General features: G+C 38.6%; 1 protein-coding gene across 4 annotated transcripts in view; it reads right to left on the bottom strand.

The window, feature by feature from the left end:
- The window catches only part of LOC144315680 (uncharacterized), a 471692-nt gene that overhangs the window by 364975 nt on the left and 91731 nt on the right, over positions 1-14986 (bottom strand). For 3 of the 4 annotated variants that reach the window (XR_013381455.1, XR_013381456.1, XM_077900604.1), the window contains exon 4: positions 4542-4636. Coding sequence is in view for 1 of the 4 variants with exons in the window: in XM_077900604.1 (XP_077756730.1) it covers positions 4590-4636 (47 nt within the window). In the remaining 3 variants the exon portion in view is untranslated. Of the gene's footprint in view, positions 1-4537; positions 4637-14986 lie in introns of all 4 variants that reach the window. The other variant, XR_013381454.1, reaches the window with a different exon arrangement.

Genomic DNA, 14986 nt, shown 5'->3' with positions numbered 1-14986 from the left:
GGCTATGAAGGGATGTGAATACAGGTACTTCAGACTCCTATTATATGTTCTAGTTATTAGAGTGCTGTAAAATGGGAAGAATTTTATAGAATTATGCAAATGACATTATCTGCTAAAATTTCCCCCAGATCAGGATTTAGACTCCACTTTGTTAATAGTAACAAAAGTTACTATTCTCTCTCAAGACATGCACACTTCTGCTCTTGTTCAATATTTACTAATAAGAAACTGGGAGAGGCCATAATAAGGCAAAAGGTGCATTCAGTCTTCATCCTCTTCTTTCCATGCTGGAGAAAAGGTGTAAAAAGGGCTGACAGGGCTGTTCTCAGGGTAACCTGGAGTGAACTGCTAGCATCCTGCTTGTGGGGTAATCCACAAGAAAGAGTTCCTGACTTGGGACATTGAGGTAGCTGGAAAATTAGAGTTGTCAGGAAGAGGTCAATGAAGGAGGCAGACATGCCAACCCTGGAGGAGAAGAAGAAGAGCTCCAAATTCCAGAAAGTTACTTTGTCCATTATGGCTTGATACTGATCCCCTGCACTGTACCATGAGAGATGTGTGCCAGTGGTCCCTATGGGCCTTAGACAATTGAGTTCTAGGTTCTGAGAACTTTACTCAAAAGCTACCTATTTAATGTGGTTGTTCTGTACAACAAGTCAGAGATAAGGGACCCACTGGAGATTCTAATGAGGAGATCTGTAGCCAAAAGTTTGGAAAGAATTCTATTTTCCAGATTTTAGTTTTTCCATTTTTCCTCTAAGTTTCTGCAAAGTCTTATAAGCACTAGAATCTGTCCTCAGTCATTACTGTGCGGAATTATGAGTGAGTACTGGACTATACCTTAAGTAAAGAGGTGCAGCAGGAGTAGCAGTAGCAGCTGTCTGAGGAGAGGTGGTTTTCCAGGAGTAGAGATGATTACAGAAGAATAGTATACAGCAGTCTGAAGCCAATGGCTGCCTGTGGGAGGGCACCAAAACCTGGAGGTATCTACAAGACCAAACCCATCAGCCATCCAGGACATGTCCAAAGACATGTAGGGGGAAGAATGTGATCAAAGACGGAGTCTTTGTAGGCTTGAGGGATGGAAGATTGTGTCATGATGTCTTGGATATCAAAAGAAGACATGATCACAGGCAAAAGTCTAAGACATCTGAGATCTAGCAACAATAATGCATTCCCATATCTGGGGTAAAAAGCCTACCTAAGATACTGAAATACTTTCAAACTGATTAGAAAATTGTCAATTGTTCTTGGCTACTCTAGCCCTAATTCAAGCACTTCCTGGACACATCCACCATCCAACAACTAAAGAGTCAATGCCTGCTATTGCTGGGAGCATCCAGAGCTGGTTCTATTGCCAGAACAGGCTGATTATTCGATTTGGCCACTATCTTTGCCTACCTTTAACTGAGCCTAACTGTAAGAGATGGAAGAAAATATTTTTAAATGATACTTATTCTTAAAGAGTTCATGCAGGGGGGAAAATAGAGACCATCCCATATAATCTAAATAACGAATAACACAGTAGATGCCTTATTAATACAGAGCAAGAGGAATTGCAAAAGTTGGGGTAATCGGAGGCCAGTGGAGGTTGGGTCACACACAGATCTTCTTAAAGAAATGTAGACTTCTCTCTTGTGCTGGTCACGTATTTTTGCATTATCCTGAACTCTAACAATTGGTATCCCCTTGCCACATGAGAAAATGCAGTTTCCCCGGGCTACACAATGCTACAGTTCAACCCCCTCATTTATTTGCAACAACTCAACACCACGTTGATCTTTCTACTGAGGTAATTAGAGAAATTAGGAGGCTACAATAGAAGGAGAGAGAAAATGGGCCATTTCTTGTCCTAAGTTATGGAGATGCCAAAATTATCAGGGCCAATTCTTATGTTACTTTATTCCCAATAAAATTTGAAATCAACTATGTTTAAGTAATGGCCCAATTAATACATTTAAATGAATTCACTAATTTAAAATGAATTGTGATCAATTTTTTTTTTTTAAAGATTTTATTTATTTATTCATGATAGTCACACAGAGAGAGACAGAGAGGCAGAGACACAGGCAGAGGGAGAAGCAGGCTCCATGCACCGGGAGCCCGATGTGGGATTCGATCCCGGGTCTCCAGGATCAGCCCCGGGCCAAAGGCAGGCGCCAAACCGCTGCGCCACCCAGGGATCCCTGTGATCAATTATTAAGAGCAGCTTACATTATCCCAGCATCTTGCATATTATATAGTCAGCCTAGTATGGAATTAACTCACAACAAAGGCAGTAAAAAGCATAGCCATGTAATATAGAATATATAGAACTACAGAAATGTAAGAAAATCCAATTATGCTTACTTCTTAAAAGTTTCTAAAAGTGTCTTTTCTCTATCAAAAAAACATGTATATCTCATCAGATTACTTAAACCACTTGTCAACAAACTGTTGAAAAGAAGCTATAATAGAAGAAAAATAAATGTTCCATTCCCTTCAGCTGACCAAAGCAAAAGATTTGCTTAATTGGGTACCACAGTTGACCCTTTCACTATTTTATGGCCCAATAAATAAAAGCTATTTTCAAATGTCAGATAATTAGGTGTCAGAGCATGCAATATCCAAGCACATGAGGTTAAAACACTAAGATAGCACCCCATCAACCCCCCACCAAAACACACACACACATACACACATTTTTCTTAAAATGTCCTGCAGAAAGCTATATAAAGCATGCCCTAGGAATAAATAAATGCATAGCTATTAGTGAAAATTTTTGCAAAAGTTGCTATTTAAAATAATGGGCTAAAAAAATAAATTCCAGGACAGGAAAGACTTCTGGTAATAAGTCTCACAAGAAAGAACTTGGCCATTTTCCATCAACCATTATGTTCTTTACAATGTATGAAATTCAGAAGGGTCCCCCCGTTACCCTACCAAAAGCTCACAGCCATGAATGACGTAATGCAATGTTCATCAGTCCTTCTCTGATGGCATCAAGGAGAGACTAGCAACAAGAACCTCCCTCTTCCAGTAGTAAGTATATTGCATGAAAGCCTTCCCTACTGAGTGTCAGATATTTCAGAATTGTGCCTTAATTTTCACACTACATGAGTACAGTAGTTTTATGACTCAAATATATCTTTGCTTTCCTTTTCCCACCATTTCTCCAATGTGGGCAATCACTTTTAAGCTTATTTCTAGCATCTGGCTATACTGTGACCCTCTGTTTCTGTTGGAAAAGTGCCACTGGATGGCTGCTTGGTAGACACCCTGCTTTCCTTCAGAGTTCAAGTATCTTTACTTTTTTACCTTTTTTTTTTTTTTTTTTTTTTTTTTTTTTTTACTTTTTTAGAGAAAGTTGGCTCACCTTGTGGCTGGGACCTCATTTCCCCCAGAAATCTTTCTCTGGACCCTGGACTAGTTTACCCCTCCCTCCCACACCCACAGACTCTCTCTAAAACCCAGTGCTTCTTTGTCCATCATGGCTTGATACTGATCCCCTGCACTGTACCATGAGAGAGGTGTGCCAGTGCTGTGTTCCTGCTATAACCACAGTCCCAGAGCAATGCCTGGGTCAGAGTTGGCAAACCATGTGTGTGTGCTCAACGTCAAACAAAGAGTCTCCTTCATTATACATTTTATGTGTTATATAGGTTATGCTACATTATGTATTTTATATACTTCATAAATTTAAAATTATACATTAATTTTCTAAGTCTAATATATTTTCTATCTTAATTTCAGCTCTCATAGGGAATTTCTAATCAGACTTCCACTTCCTGGAAATACTTATTTTTCCATATGGAAAGATTTTTCTTTAGGAAAACTTAAAACCATAAGACTAATACTTGTGTTTAAATAAAGATCATGACATCTTAAAAATAACTATCTCATTTCCTCTCATTTTACTGTATACTCCGTAAAAAACTGTTTTAAGAAAGCCTAAAGCAATTCTAGGTGATAGAACCCCAATGGGCTAATAGAAGAATTCCTGTGTGCAGTGGGGTCCTAACCTGAGCATGATGCCCCAGAAGGAAGCCACACCTTCCCACCTATACTGCCCTCATCCCTAGCAAGGTGAGTGCTGGTCTCCAGGGCCAAAGGTGAGAAGCCAATTCCTCCACTAAGTCTTCATCACTGGTTTAAAAGCTTTAGTGATGGGTCATTCACATCTGATGTTCATCAGCTTCACTCTAGAAAGAGGCTTCTGAGAGAAAAGAGAGAATGAGGTGCCTACGATACCTCATGTGGTGAAGAAAGGGCTTGCATGCGAAGAGGACAAATTTCACTGACAAGTTTTGCAAACTTTTATGAGGCCAAGAAGTTTTTCCATGAGCTAAATTCTGCCCAAGCCTGAACAGCACCATCCTTAATTCTTTTATTTTTACCAAATAAGAACCGATAGGAAGCTTTCCAGCAGTCAAGAGGTTGTATTGTCCAGGAATGAGCCCCACACAACACTCTAATGAGAAGACAGAGCCTATTTGTTCAGCCAGCCAGAACCAGCATTTACTTTGCTCAGCCCTAATAATGATTAAGAAAGCAAAACTTGCCTCAGAAGCTGTTCTTCCTGATAGGAGAAATACCGGAGAGGCTAGCATTCATTGTTTCTGTCTGAAGCTAAAGGATAGTTCCTTTTTCCTTTCCGCTAAAAAGAAAAAAACAAAACAAAACAAAAATAATGGTTATCAACTGTTAATTATATCTTGTAATAGTCATAATCCCAGAGAATTTGATCATTAACATAGTAAATGACCACTTTGTGAGTGTGTTAACTGCTCTCCGCTCCATCCTGGGAAACACAATTAGCAAGCCAGTCATTAAATACTAGTAATGACTAATTATCCCAGAATTAAAAGCTTAAATATAAATAAAAATGAGATCGAAACTCTTTAAATTAATGGGTTAATGTGAATTCTTTTTACCATGGTTGTACTGTATATTACGTTCTTATGAACAATGTTATTTCTAGAGGGAATATGGCTCTTTCCAAGTGGGACTCAATTTATGGCTGCAGCAGATGTTTAATCTACCACATATTGGCTATTGTTTTACAAGTCCCCACACTTCCCCTTAATGCAATCTCACTCACCTATTCCTCAGGTCTTTAGGGAGACATTTTGGGGTGTTCAGGTTCATATTCTGGTTCTTTTTTAAATTTTCTTTTTAATTTTTTTTTTTTTACTTTGCCCTCACTCCAATTTTAAAGCTTTAATCCTTCCTGGAGCTTCGCTAGCCCCAGGATGACATACACACAAACATCTCTGCCACATTATCAATGTCATTATTGTCAACCAATATTGACTTCACATAAGGTTGGTCCATGGCCATCTCAACAGAGCAATCTATTACCTTTAGACACAATTTTATCAAAGTGGTTTTAGGTCTAGTCACATAAATGTGAATTCATATGTCTCCTCTGATCCACAAAGCATATCTGAGATGGAAAGAGTCAGATTTATATTAGCCTCATTTTTTTAAACAAGAAAACCAAGGCAAAGAGAGGTCACATGAACTGCCCAAGGCCACACAGCAGGCTTCTGTCAGAGCAAGAGTTAAGACTAAGTGTTAGAGTGGAAGGAGCCTCAGGCTGGGATCAAGGGACCTGATTCTTTCCTTAGCTCTGTCAAGCTAGAAATATGTGTAAACTTTGAGGGCTCCAGCTTTTAGATTGCAGCTTCCTCTCAAGTGAAATGCGATTTTAAACTTGATAACCTCCCAAGGTTTCCCCCATTGCTGCCTCCATAATTTACAGGTCTGTCTGGTATTATACCATAAGGCAGTTTAATTAAAACCGTGATATAACTCAGTTGTGTAAAGGAAATGCATTAAGGTGAGCTGAATTAATTGAGGACACATTTATAAAGAAGAAAAGACATGGCCTATGTCCTAAATGACAGGTTCTGGGGAATAGAGGATAGCATTTTTGGTTAAGAGGATGTGAAAACATGGCAATGGAAACAGGACAAATCCACATATAAGCAAGACAACTGAGCAGTCAGGTGGTGCAGCAGTTTAGCACCACCTTCAGCCCAGGGTGTGATCCTGAAGTCCCAGGATCGAGTCCCACGTTGGGCTCCCTGCATGGAGCCTGCTTCTCCTTCTGCCTCTCTCTCTCTCTCTCTCTCTCTGTCTCTGTGTGTCTCTCATGAATAAATAAATAAAATCTTAAAAAAAAAAAGGCAAGACAACTATATGATGAGAAAAGATCACAATTCTGTAAGGCTTCAGAAAGGGAGATATCAATAGGCATTTCCCATAGCCGGTGGCATTTCTGTCCTCCATCATGGTATGAGTGAAAATCTTTTTGGACATCTCTCACTCTTCCTTCCTCATATTACATTCTCAGCCCAATTGGGTCATTCAGATGAAAACTCCATGTCTTTCCAATATTTCACAAACCTCCCAAATTCTGACCAGGGACACACGTTATGTATATGCAGACACACATTTTCCCTCCTCCAGAAAAATTAATGATGTAAGTACATGGTGGAATCAATGTTTAAGATAGGAAAGCATCATCTGGATAAAACAGGTTGAGAAAGTTACTGACAAACCAAAGAAACCCAATCATCTGTAAGTTATTTGGTCAATATTGACATTCTTTCCTAAACTTGCCCAATTCCTAAAATGCTTTATGCTTTTCACAGTTTTTTTCAACTATGTGTCACTGAATAAGCACAAAGCCCTGTGAGGTTGGTAAATTTGGGATCAGGATTCCCAGTTTATACTCTTCCCAAGAAGAGATGGATGGTGCTTCCAAAGAAAGCCACACAAATGTGTTCATCTCATCACTAATACGTATGGAATCCAGCCAAAAAAAGCTACTTACTGAACTCCTAATATAAAAATAGACTTTAAATTGTACCTTTAGCTGAACAAAAAAAAAGAGAAAATGAGTTTCCAATGAGGTGGTTGTGACTAAACTTAACCAAGGCTATGATTATTTTAAATTGTTGATCTAGAAAAAAATAAAATGACTATATTGTCGAATCTGAACTCAAGTGGAACTGAGAATCTGTTTTTGTAACAATCCACTTTACTGTTGTGATTTTTATGATTCTGGTCTTGATAATTAAAGAAGGTAGCTGTGGTCATGCATGGTCGTGTGGGACAGTTTCTGAAAATCATGGGATAAAATGAGGGCAGTGAAAAAGCAAAAAGATAAATGACAAACTGGAAAAATACAGTTGCAACTAATATAGCAGAGAAATGATTAATGTCCCTGAAATATTAATAGTTTCTAAAGCCCAACAACCCTACCGAAAAGTGGGCTGGAGAAATGAACAGACAGCCATAGAAACAGAAATTCAAATGGCTTTGTGGTACATGAAAAGATGCTCAACTTTGCTCACATAAAGCAAAATGCAACTTGAATCCACAATCAGGTATCATTTCTGACTAGGTTGCCAAAAAGCCAAAGTTGACTGCACACACTGTGAGTGAGGCTAGGGGAAAACACACACGCACTCTCATATGTTGCTGGTGGGAATGAAGGTACAACTACGTGGGGAAAGGTGCTTTTGCCTTAATGATTTCAATTCCAGGAATCCAACCCAAAATTCACTGATAAAAATGCAGAAAGACATATGTAAGATATTCATTTCTAGTCTATCTATAATAGCAAGAAACAAATGCGAGATACAATGCAAATGTCTACAACAGACTGGTTGAAAAAACCATGGAATATCAGCCACACCACAGAGTACTGTAGAGCTCTGAAAATAAAAAATGAGAAGTATCTCTATGCACTACCAGGCAGTGATATCCAGGCAATAATGTAAGAAAACATGAGAGAAAATATGCTCCAATTTATTAAGAATGAAATAGCAACATATAAGTATATATAATATATATGTAACACATGTTATATATGATCTGCTTGCAATTTTAAAAACCTCAATATTAAGAAATGGTACTTATTTTTTTTAAAAAGGGAATCGGGAAGAAGTAACAGAGAAAGGTGCCAATCTTCTCTCAATATACTTTGTTTTATTGACTTGACTTTAGAACCATGTAAATATTCTATATATTAATACAACAAATTTTGAAAAAAACAATCCCTAGAAATTAAAAATAAACAAATGTGCCAGAATATATATCCAGTTGGTATCTTAATAGGAAAATATTCCAAGAGATTTTAAAACATGGTATTTTTACCATATGGCTCTACTGAGATACACTCTAAAAACAAAACCCAATACAAAATTTAAAAATCCTAAACAGTTTCCAATAATCATATTGTTATGCTGATACTATTGTTGGTATCATGTGTGATGAAGCTAAGGATTCTTAGAATTGAAGATTGCAGATATAAAATGGATGAAATTCTGTAAAATCCTAATAGTCTTGAATTTCAATTGCTGCATTTTAGATTTTAAAAATATTCCCAGTTCTGTTCTCAGAAAACACTTACGAATAAAAACCAACCTTCTAGCAAAGTGTGCCTCTAGCACCTAGACTATGGTTTCAAAATACTACTCTCCATTAAAGGGACCAAAGATCCTAAGGAAGATGTTAAGTTTAGGTCTGGAGCATGGTAGACTCAGAAAACAGTCATAAAAATTGCTGCAGTGGTACTAAAGACAAATGAGGTCTTTTTATAAGGACCAGGAATTGTCTGAAGAGTGGCCAACAGAAAGATATTTTGATCACTGATAAGGGAAACAATTGGAATGGATCAAAACATGTGTTTCAGTCAATGGGCTCATAATATTTTTAAAATTAGTTCATTGGAATTCATTAGAAGATGATAGCAGTTTGAATCATTATTTTGAAAACTGGTCAATAACATCTGACTTTCCTACACAAACAGAACCATTGGGTTACCAAATGGAAGTGTTTCTTTGTAGTAGTACCCTCACTAATATATTTTTGTGAAACTCCACATGAATTAATGGATCAAGTCAACAAGCCTCAATGGCTGTGGACACCATAAAAAGAGATAGCCAGATCATAAGTGTCTCCTGGTGGAAGAAAACACCACCTTCTTGAGTTTATTTTGGGGAGAAAAAAACAAACAGTAAACCTGAATCCAGGAAATGAAGAAAGGAAGATGAAGGTATTAAGTAACAATAGTGTTATAATTAGCAAAATCTTAACCTTGAAAATTCTACAGGACAAATAACCCAATCTCCCTTGCAAATAACATTCAAGAGAAATAAAGAGATGGAAGGAAAACTTACCAATTAAAAGGGTGTTCATTAAATATAGTTATCAGTAGGGGCACTTAAGCAGCTCAGTTGGTGAAAGGTCATACTCTTGACTTCCACTCAGGTCATGATCTCAAGGTTGAGATCAAGCCCTACACTTAGCTAGAGCTCAGTGCGGAGTCTGCTTCTCTCCCTCTCTCCTCATTCAATCTCTCTCTCTCTCTCTGTCCCCCTTCCTTATTCCCTCTCAAATAAATCTTTAAAAAATAGTTATCAGTAATAATGCAGGGCCTTATGTGGATCCTAATTCAAATAAACAAGGGGGGAAAGTGATCATTGCAAAGCCATTACAAATTTAAATACTGACTGGCAAAAATAAATAAATAAATAAATAAAATAAAATAAATAAATAAATAAATAAATACTGACTGGCTATTGAATGACTTTAAGAAACTATTTCAACTGATTTTTCCATGTGGTAACAGTGCGGTTATGTTTTTTAAAAGCTATTTTTGAGAGATGCATAATGAAGTATTTACAGTATAAGAGACATGATTTCTGGAAGCAACAGTTCTGGACTTAGAGGACACAATATTATTCATGAGCTGATACATTTTGAGCAAAAGGAAACACACAAGAAGTCTCATTGTATTATTTGATTTTGGTGTATGTTTTAAACAATAAAATGCTTTTCAAAATGTGAGATAGGAAAAAGTGGAGTGAGTCCATTTTTATGATTAATAAAATGTCCCCTTTTCAATATGTTTTCCCATTTTACTGGTTAACCAATGACTTGTAGTTATGTGGACACAATCATAGGTCCTTTATAAACAGAATCTTTGTTAGACAATTATCTGAGCTTCACATATTTTTATATAAATCACACAGCCTTCCACCAAAAATTAGTGCAATCTCCACATATCCATGCAGTTCCCTAAGCCTCATACATAAAATGCCCTCAAAGAACAGCTTCAACTGCAGTGTCTCTGGCAGCCAAAAATGAACTTTGTTCAGAATTCCCAATAAAAGGATGTCTAATAAGGTGGTCTCAGTAAAGCTGAACTTTAAAAAGTGCTCGATTTTTTTTTTTTTTTACAGTTGATACACAGAGCCTGACCTGTAAGTGCTTAATCAGCATCTGAAGAATAGATAAATGGCAGTTCATGTGGTACAGAGATTAAGAGCATCAATTTTGTATTTCGAAGATGGAAGTTTGAATCCAAGCTGCTCTGCTGGGGAATCTTAAGATGTATTCTCAATAAGGTGGATTGGAGAACACTATTACGTGATGACAAACACATAAGATGCTAGCATAGTCCAGCACATAGTGAATGATACAGATACTGATGTTTCCGAAAATATCCAATGAAACATTATATATATGATCCCCCAGTAGGCAGAGAGATGAGTGGATGATGTAAATGATGCCATGAAGAGACACACAGGAAGACTGAACTTGTATACTGGGTAAGGAACTGGATTTAGAATTTGATTCTGCCATGAATTACAAATTTGACATTGGACAGAGCACTTAACCTCACTGTGCCTGACAAAGTTAAACACACAATAACAGGATTTATTTAAATGCCATGACTAGTGCAGCAGTTCAGTCTTTTGACATGAAATATTTAGCATAAGGCAGATATAGATCACCAGAGCATAGAAAAGTTGCTGCTATTTATGTCTTTCCTAAGCAATAAAAGCACACAGTTAGCTGTAGGACTCAGTCTCCTAACTGTAGTTTATACTTTTTAGTAGGAGAGGTTCCTCCCCTGTGAATCACTAGGCCAGCTGACCTGCATTTCATGCATGCAAGCTTATATTGCAATGAGTTTGAAGAATGCAGGAAATGTGGCCTAGAAGGCAGGTTAGGTTGGACAAAAATATTGACTACAAAAGTCCAGACTAATCCAAGATGTCTCTCAAGACCTGGTCTCTGTAGGCTTAATCTGACTAGCTAATGCTACCCCAAAGTGTTGGTCCTGGTATACAAAAAACATTACAAGGTCAAGAATAGTGGCTATTAGTTCATAGATATATTACAGCATTCTGCACCAAAGACCCAAAATCCTCTGCCAGTGATTAGACCAATACATCACTGCTGGGGTGAGCTAGGTGTCCAGAGGCTCCCATCCTGTGACCTTTATGCATACAACTACATATACCCCTGGAGAGGACCATATCAGGTGGCAGGTTGGTTTCACAGTATAAGCTACAGTTTTATATAACAAGGACTCTTGTAACTAAGAGCTAGGACCTGATTAGATAAAGAATGAAACTCCCAGGACCTAGAGTCCATGATGACTTTTCCACCTGGTCCTACCACGTAAGTTATTTAGGTTGTAAGCAGGCAACTGATGAGTCTGGGTCCTCCAGGAAATAGTGTTTTCATTCTCTATAATATTCTGGGGGTAAAAATAACTAAAACCTTTTGTTAAGTACTCAGCATCAAATGAAGAGACAGCCTAATATCTAATCTTCAATTTTGGGTCCAGCCAGGGTATTGTCAGAAATTTGTAGAAGAATCACCATTATTTTTTTTTTTTTTTTTGTCTGGCCCTCATAGATGGCCTGGCCCCATGAGGCTGCAAAATCACATAAGAAGCAAACAGGCACAGCAGGCTAACTTCCTCACAGCACAACAGAGAGAACTATGCTCCGCTGCCCCTCCCCCCAGTGCTTCTCTTAGCCTCTGAATGAGCAACTTCCACACCTTCAGAAATATTCTAAAGAGAAATCCAGCTCAGTGACTCCTTGCCAAGGGGCTAAGGAGTCAACTTGTGTGGCTGGTGAGGTTAAGGAGGAAGACCTGAGTAGAGCTGGCTCCTTACCTCCTGGCATTTCTCACAAGCCCATGCATACGCTGGGCAGGTGTTTGTTTTACTTCTGCCCTCTACTAGGTGAATTCAACAGGGCCACTGCCCAAGTCTGCCTTCTAGCAGGAGGCTGGGAGGTCCTTCTCTTAAGGTCCCCACTGGTAGGACTCACAGGGAAAACAAAGAATGCTACAGAAGAGCTTTTGCTTTACATGCCCATCCTCTCCCTTACTGAGACCAAATGCGTATTTTGAGGGTGGAGGAGTCTGACCAGGACTTCAACGTGAAGGCAGATGTTAAAGATATGCAGTTTGACCATAACTCTGTACTGCATTCTTCAAAATAGCTTTACCAATAACATTCATCTATCTGACACCCACATCTCATTCTCGTTTGCTTCACGAACCTGTGGAAATCAAGAGAAGGTCATTATTTCCTCTCCTCCATAAAACAATCTTCGATAGACTAGCATAGTTAACTGCTTCAGGGAAACCTGTCCTGCCCATCTTCTCCCTGCACATACCCTCCCAGTGGGATTTAATGGAAAAGGTAGTAGCCAGTACCTAATTCCCAGATCCAAAGAATGTTCCACTGTTTGAGGTTGTCTAATCTGTGCCCTTGTGCAAGTCATTGGTTTCCTTTTGAAAAATGGAAAGTGAGGTCAGATATGAAGCAGATACAAAGTCCTTCCCAGATCTAACATTCTCCAAATCTACATTTTAGATAGACAACAAGGGTAATACACAGTCAGAAAAGATGATACACAGTGGTCATGGAGGAGCCAGGACTAAGCTGGTACTGTCAAAGGGGTATGGACACAAAGAAAGTAGGGGAGGGTATTTTAAACAGGTGATGCAGCTTGAACAAAGGCATGAAGAAGTAGCCTTAGAGTTGTGTAAGACTTCTGATTTTTTTAAAGATCTTATTTATTTATTCATGGGAGACACACACAGAGAGGCAGAGACATAGGCAGAGGGAGAAGCTCCCCACAGGGAGCCTGACACAGAACTCAACCCAAGGACCCCTTGGATCATGACCTGAGCCAAAGGCAGACCCCTCAACCACTGACCACCCACATGCCCCAGACTCCTGATTTACAAATATCCAAAGCAGTCAAAAATTTTTAATAGATAATCATCAGGAAATTTATGCTCAGAAAAGTGGAATGATCCTATAGCTACAGAAGTACAGGGTCAGAATCCTCCCCACCCCCCAACTGCTCCACAGCTGACAAAGAGACAGAGATAGGGGGATGTAGAGCTCATGTTTAGAAGGGTTGTAGGGACTGAGACTGATTGATCTGAACAGAGCATTCAGATAGAGCAACATGGTCAGATTGATTGCTTCTGGGTCAATCATCAAATGAGGATTCGGAGTGCCTTAGGGTCTATGTAATTCTCTCATTAAGATGACTGAAATAACCAGGCCACTAAACAGTCAATATGGTTATTTCATTCATCTTAATGACCCAATCAGATCAACTCTTGGGAGATCTTCAACACTAACCCCAGAGGGAAAGACTCATACAAACATAACAGCAGCTTTTGTTAAGCTCTTGCAATTTAATGATGGATTTAGTTCTGGAGATCCCTAGAGGAATGAAAGATGACCATTTATTGTTTATAAACAAAGATACTAAAGGCCATATCTTAAGCAAAAGGAGAACACTATAATTTCAGTAAATGAACCAAGACAGGAATGAATGAAACGTAGAGGATCAAAGGCACATTTCTTTGACAAGAGCAGTATTTCCCAGTCACAAAAGTATAAAAAAGGTAGAAGACAGAAGGCAGAGAAGATAAGCACACTGATGGGAAAAGAAGAAGGTCAGATATAGGATGCCTTAATGTATATTCTACTGAGTTTAGGCCCTAAAAACATAGGGACATTTCAATAAATGTTGGTTATGACAATATTAAAGATGGTGTAGGACCCTTTAGTGCCTGCCTTTAGCCCAGGGCGTGATCCTCGAGTCACGGGATCGAGTCCCACGTAGGGTTTCCTGCATGGAGCCTGCTTCTCCCTCTGCCTGTGTCTCTGTCTCTCTCTCTCTCTGTCTTTCATGAATAAATAAATACATAAAATCTTAAAAAAAATAAAGATGTGTGATGATTTTAATGACAGTAATAATGTCATCTCTTGGCAGGAAGGAGTAACAGTAATCAAGATCAATGCTAAAATTACAAAACAGAGGCCTGAAAATTTCTACTGGAAAAAATGAGGTGGGTGTTAGAGGTAACCAGACCTCTAAAGTAGGTAACAGATATAGTGATGGGTATAAATATATGAAAAAAATAAATAATTGAGAAGAAGTTTGTTACAAACTGAATTGGATGCCACCAAAATTAATGTATGGAAGCCCTAACCCTCCATGTGACTCTGTTTGAAGACGGGACCTTTAAGGAAATAATTAAGGTTACAATGAGGTCCTAGGGTAGGGCCCTAATCCCATAGGACTGGCACCCACTTATGAAGAAGAAGAGAAACCAGAAAAAAGGCCATTGAAAACACACTGAGATGGTGGCCATCTACAAGCCAAGAAGTAAGGCCCCAGAAGAAACCAACCACATAGGGACCTCGATTTCTGACTTCCAGCCCCCAGAGCTGGGAGTAAATAGATTCTGTTGTTTTAGCTATCCAGTCTTTGGTATTTTGTTGTGGTAGCCCAAGCAGACTATTCTAGAGACCAACCACAAAGACACTTGCCTCAGTGAGAGAACACAACTTTGTGCAGTTTCCCTCATTGAGAGATGCAGTATTTTGCTTGGAAAGAGTCTAAGGTAAGGAGAATGCCCTCCCAAATTTAGGCTCTTACAATGAACAAAGTACATCACCAAATTCCTAGGATCCCCATGGCAATCCAGATATTTATGAAGAATTTTAAAGGATGCAAACCCAGCCCCCAGTATTTGGACACTATTAACACCAAGTATAGCTATTTGGATACCTCAGTCTACAAGTATAAGGTTGATTTTTTTTTTTTTTGTCTCCTTTATCAACACCAATCCAAATAGTTAAAACTATTGCATT

The sequence above is a fragment of the Canis aureus genome, chromosome 6 (assembly GCF_053574225.1).
Source record: "Canis aureus isolate CA01 chromosome 6, VMU_Caureus_v.1.0, whole genome shotgun sequence".
Taxonomy (NCBI): Eukaryota; Metazoa; Chordata; class Mammalia; order Carnivora; family Canidae; genus Canis; species Canis aureus.
The sequence above is the reverse complement of the archived record's forward strand: the minus strand, read 5'-3'. Positions and strand labels throughout refer to the sequence as shown.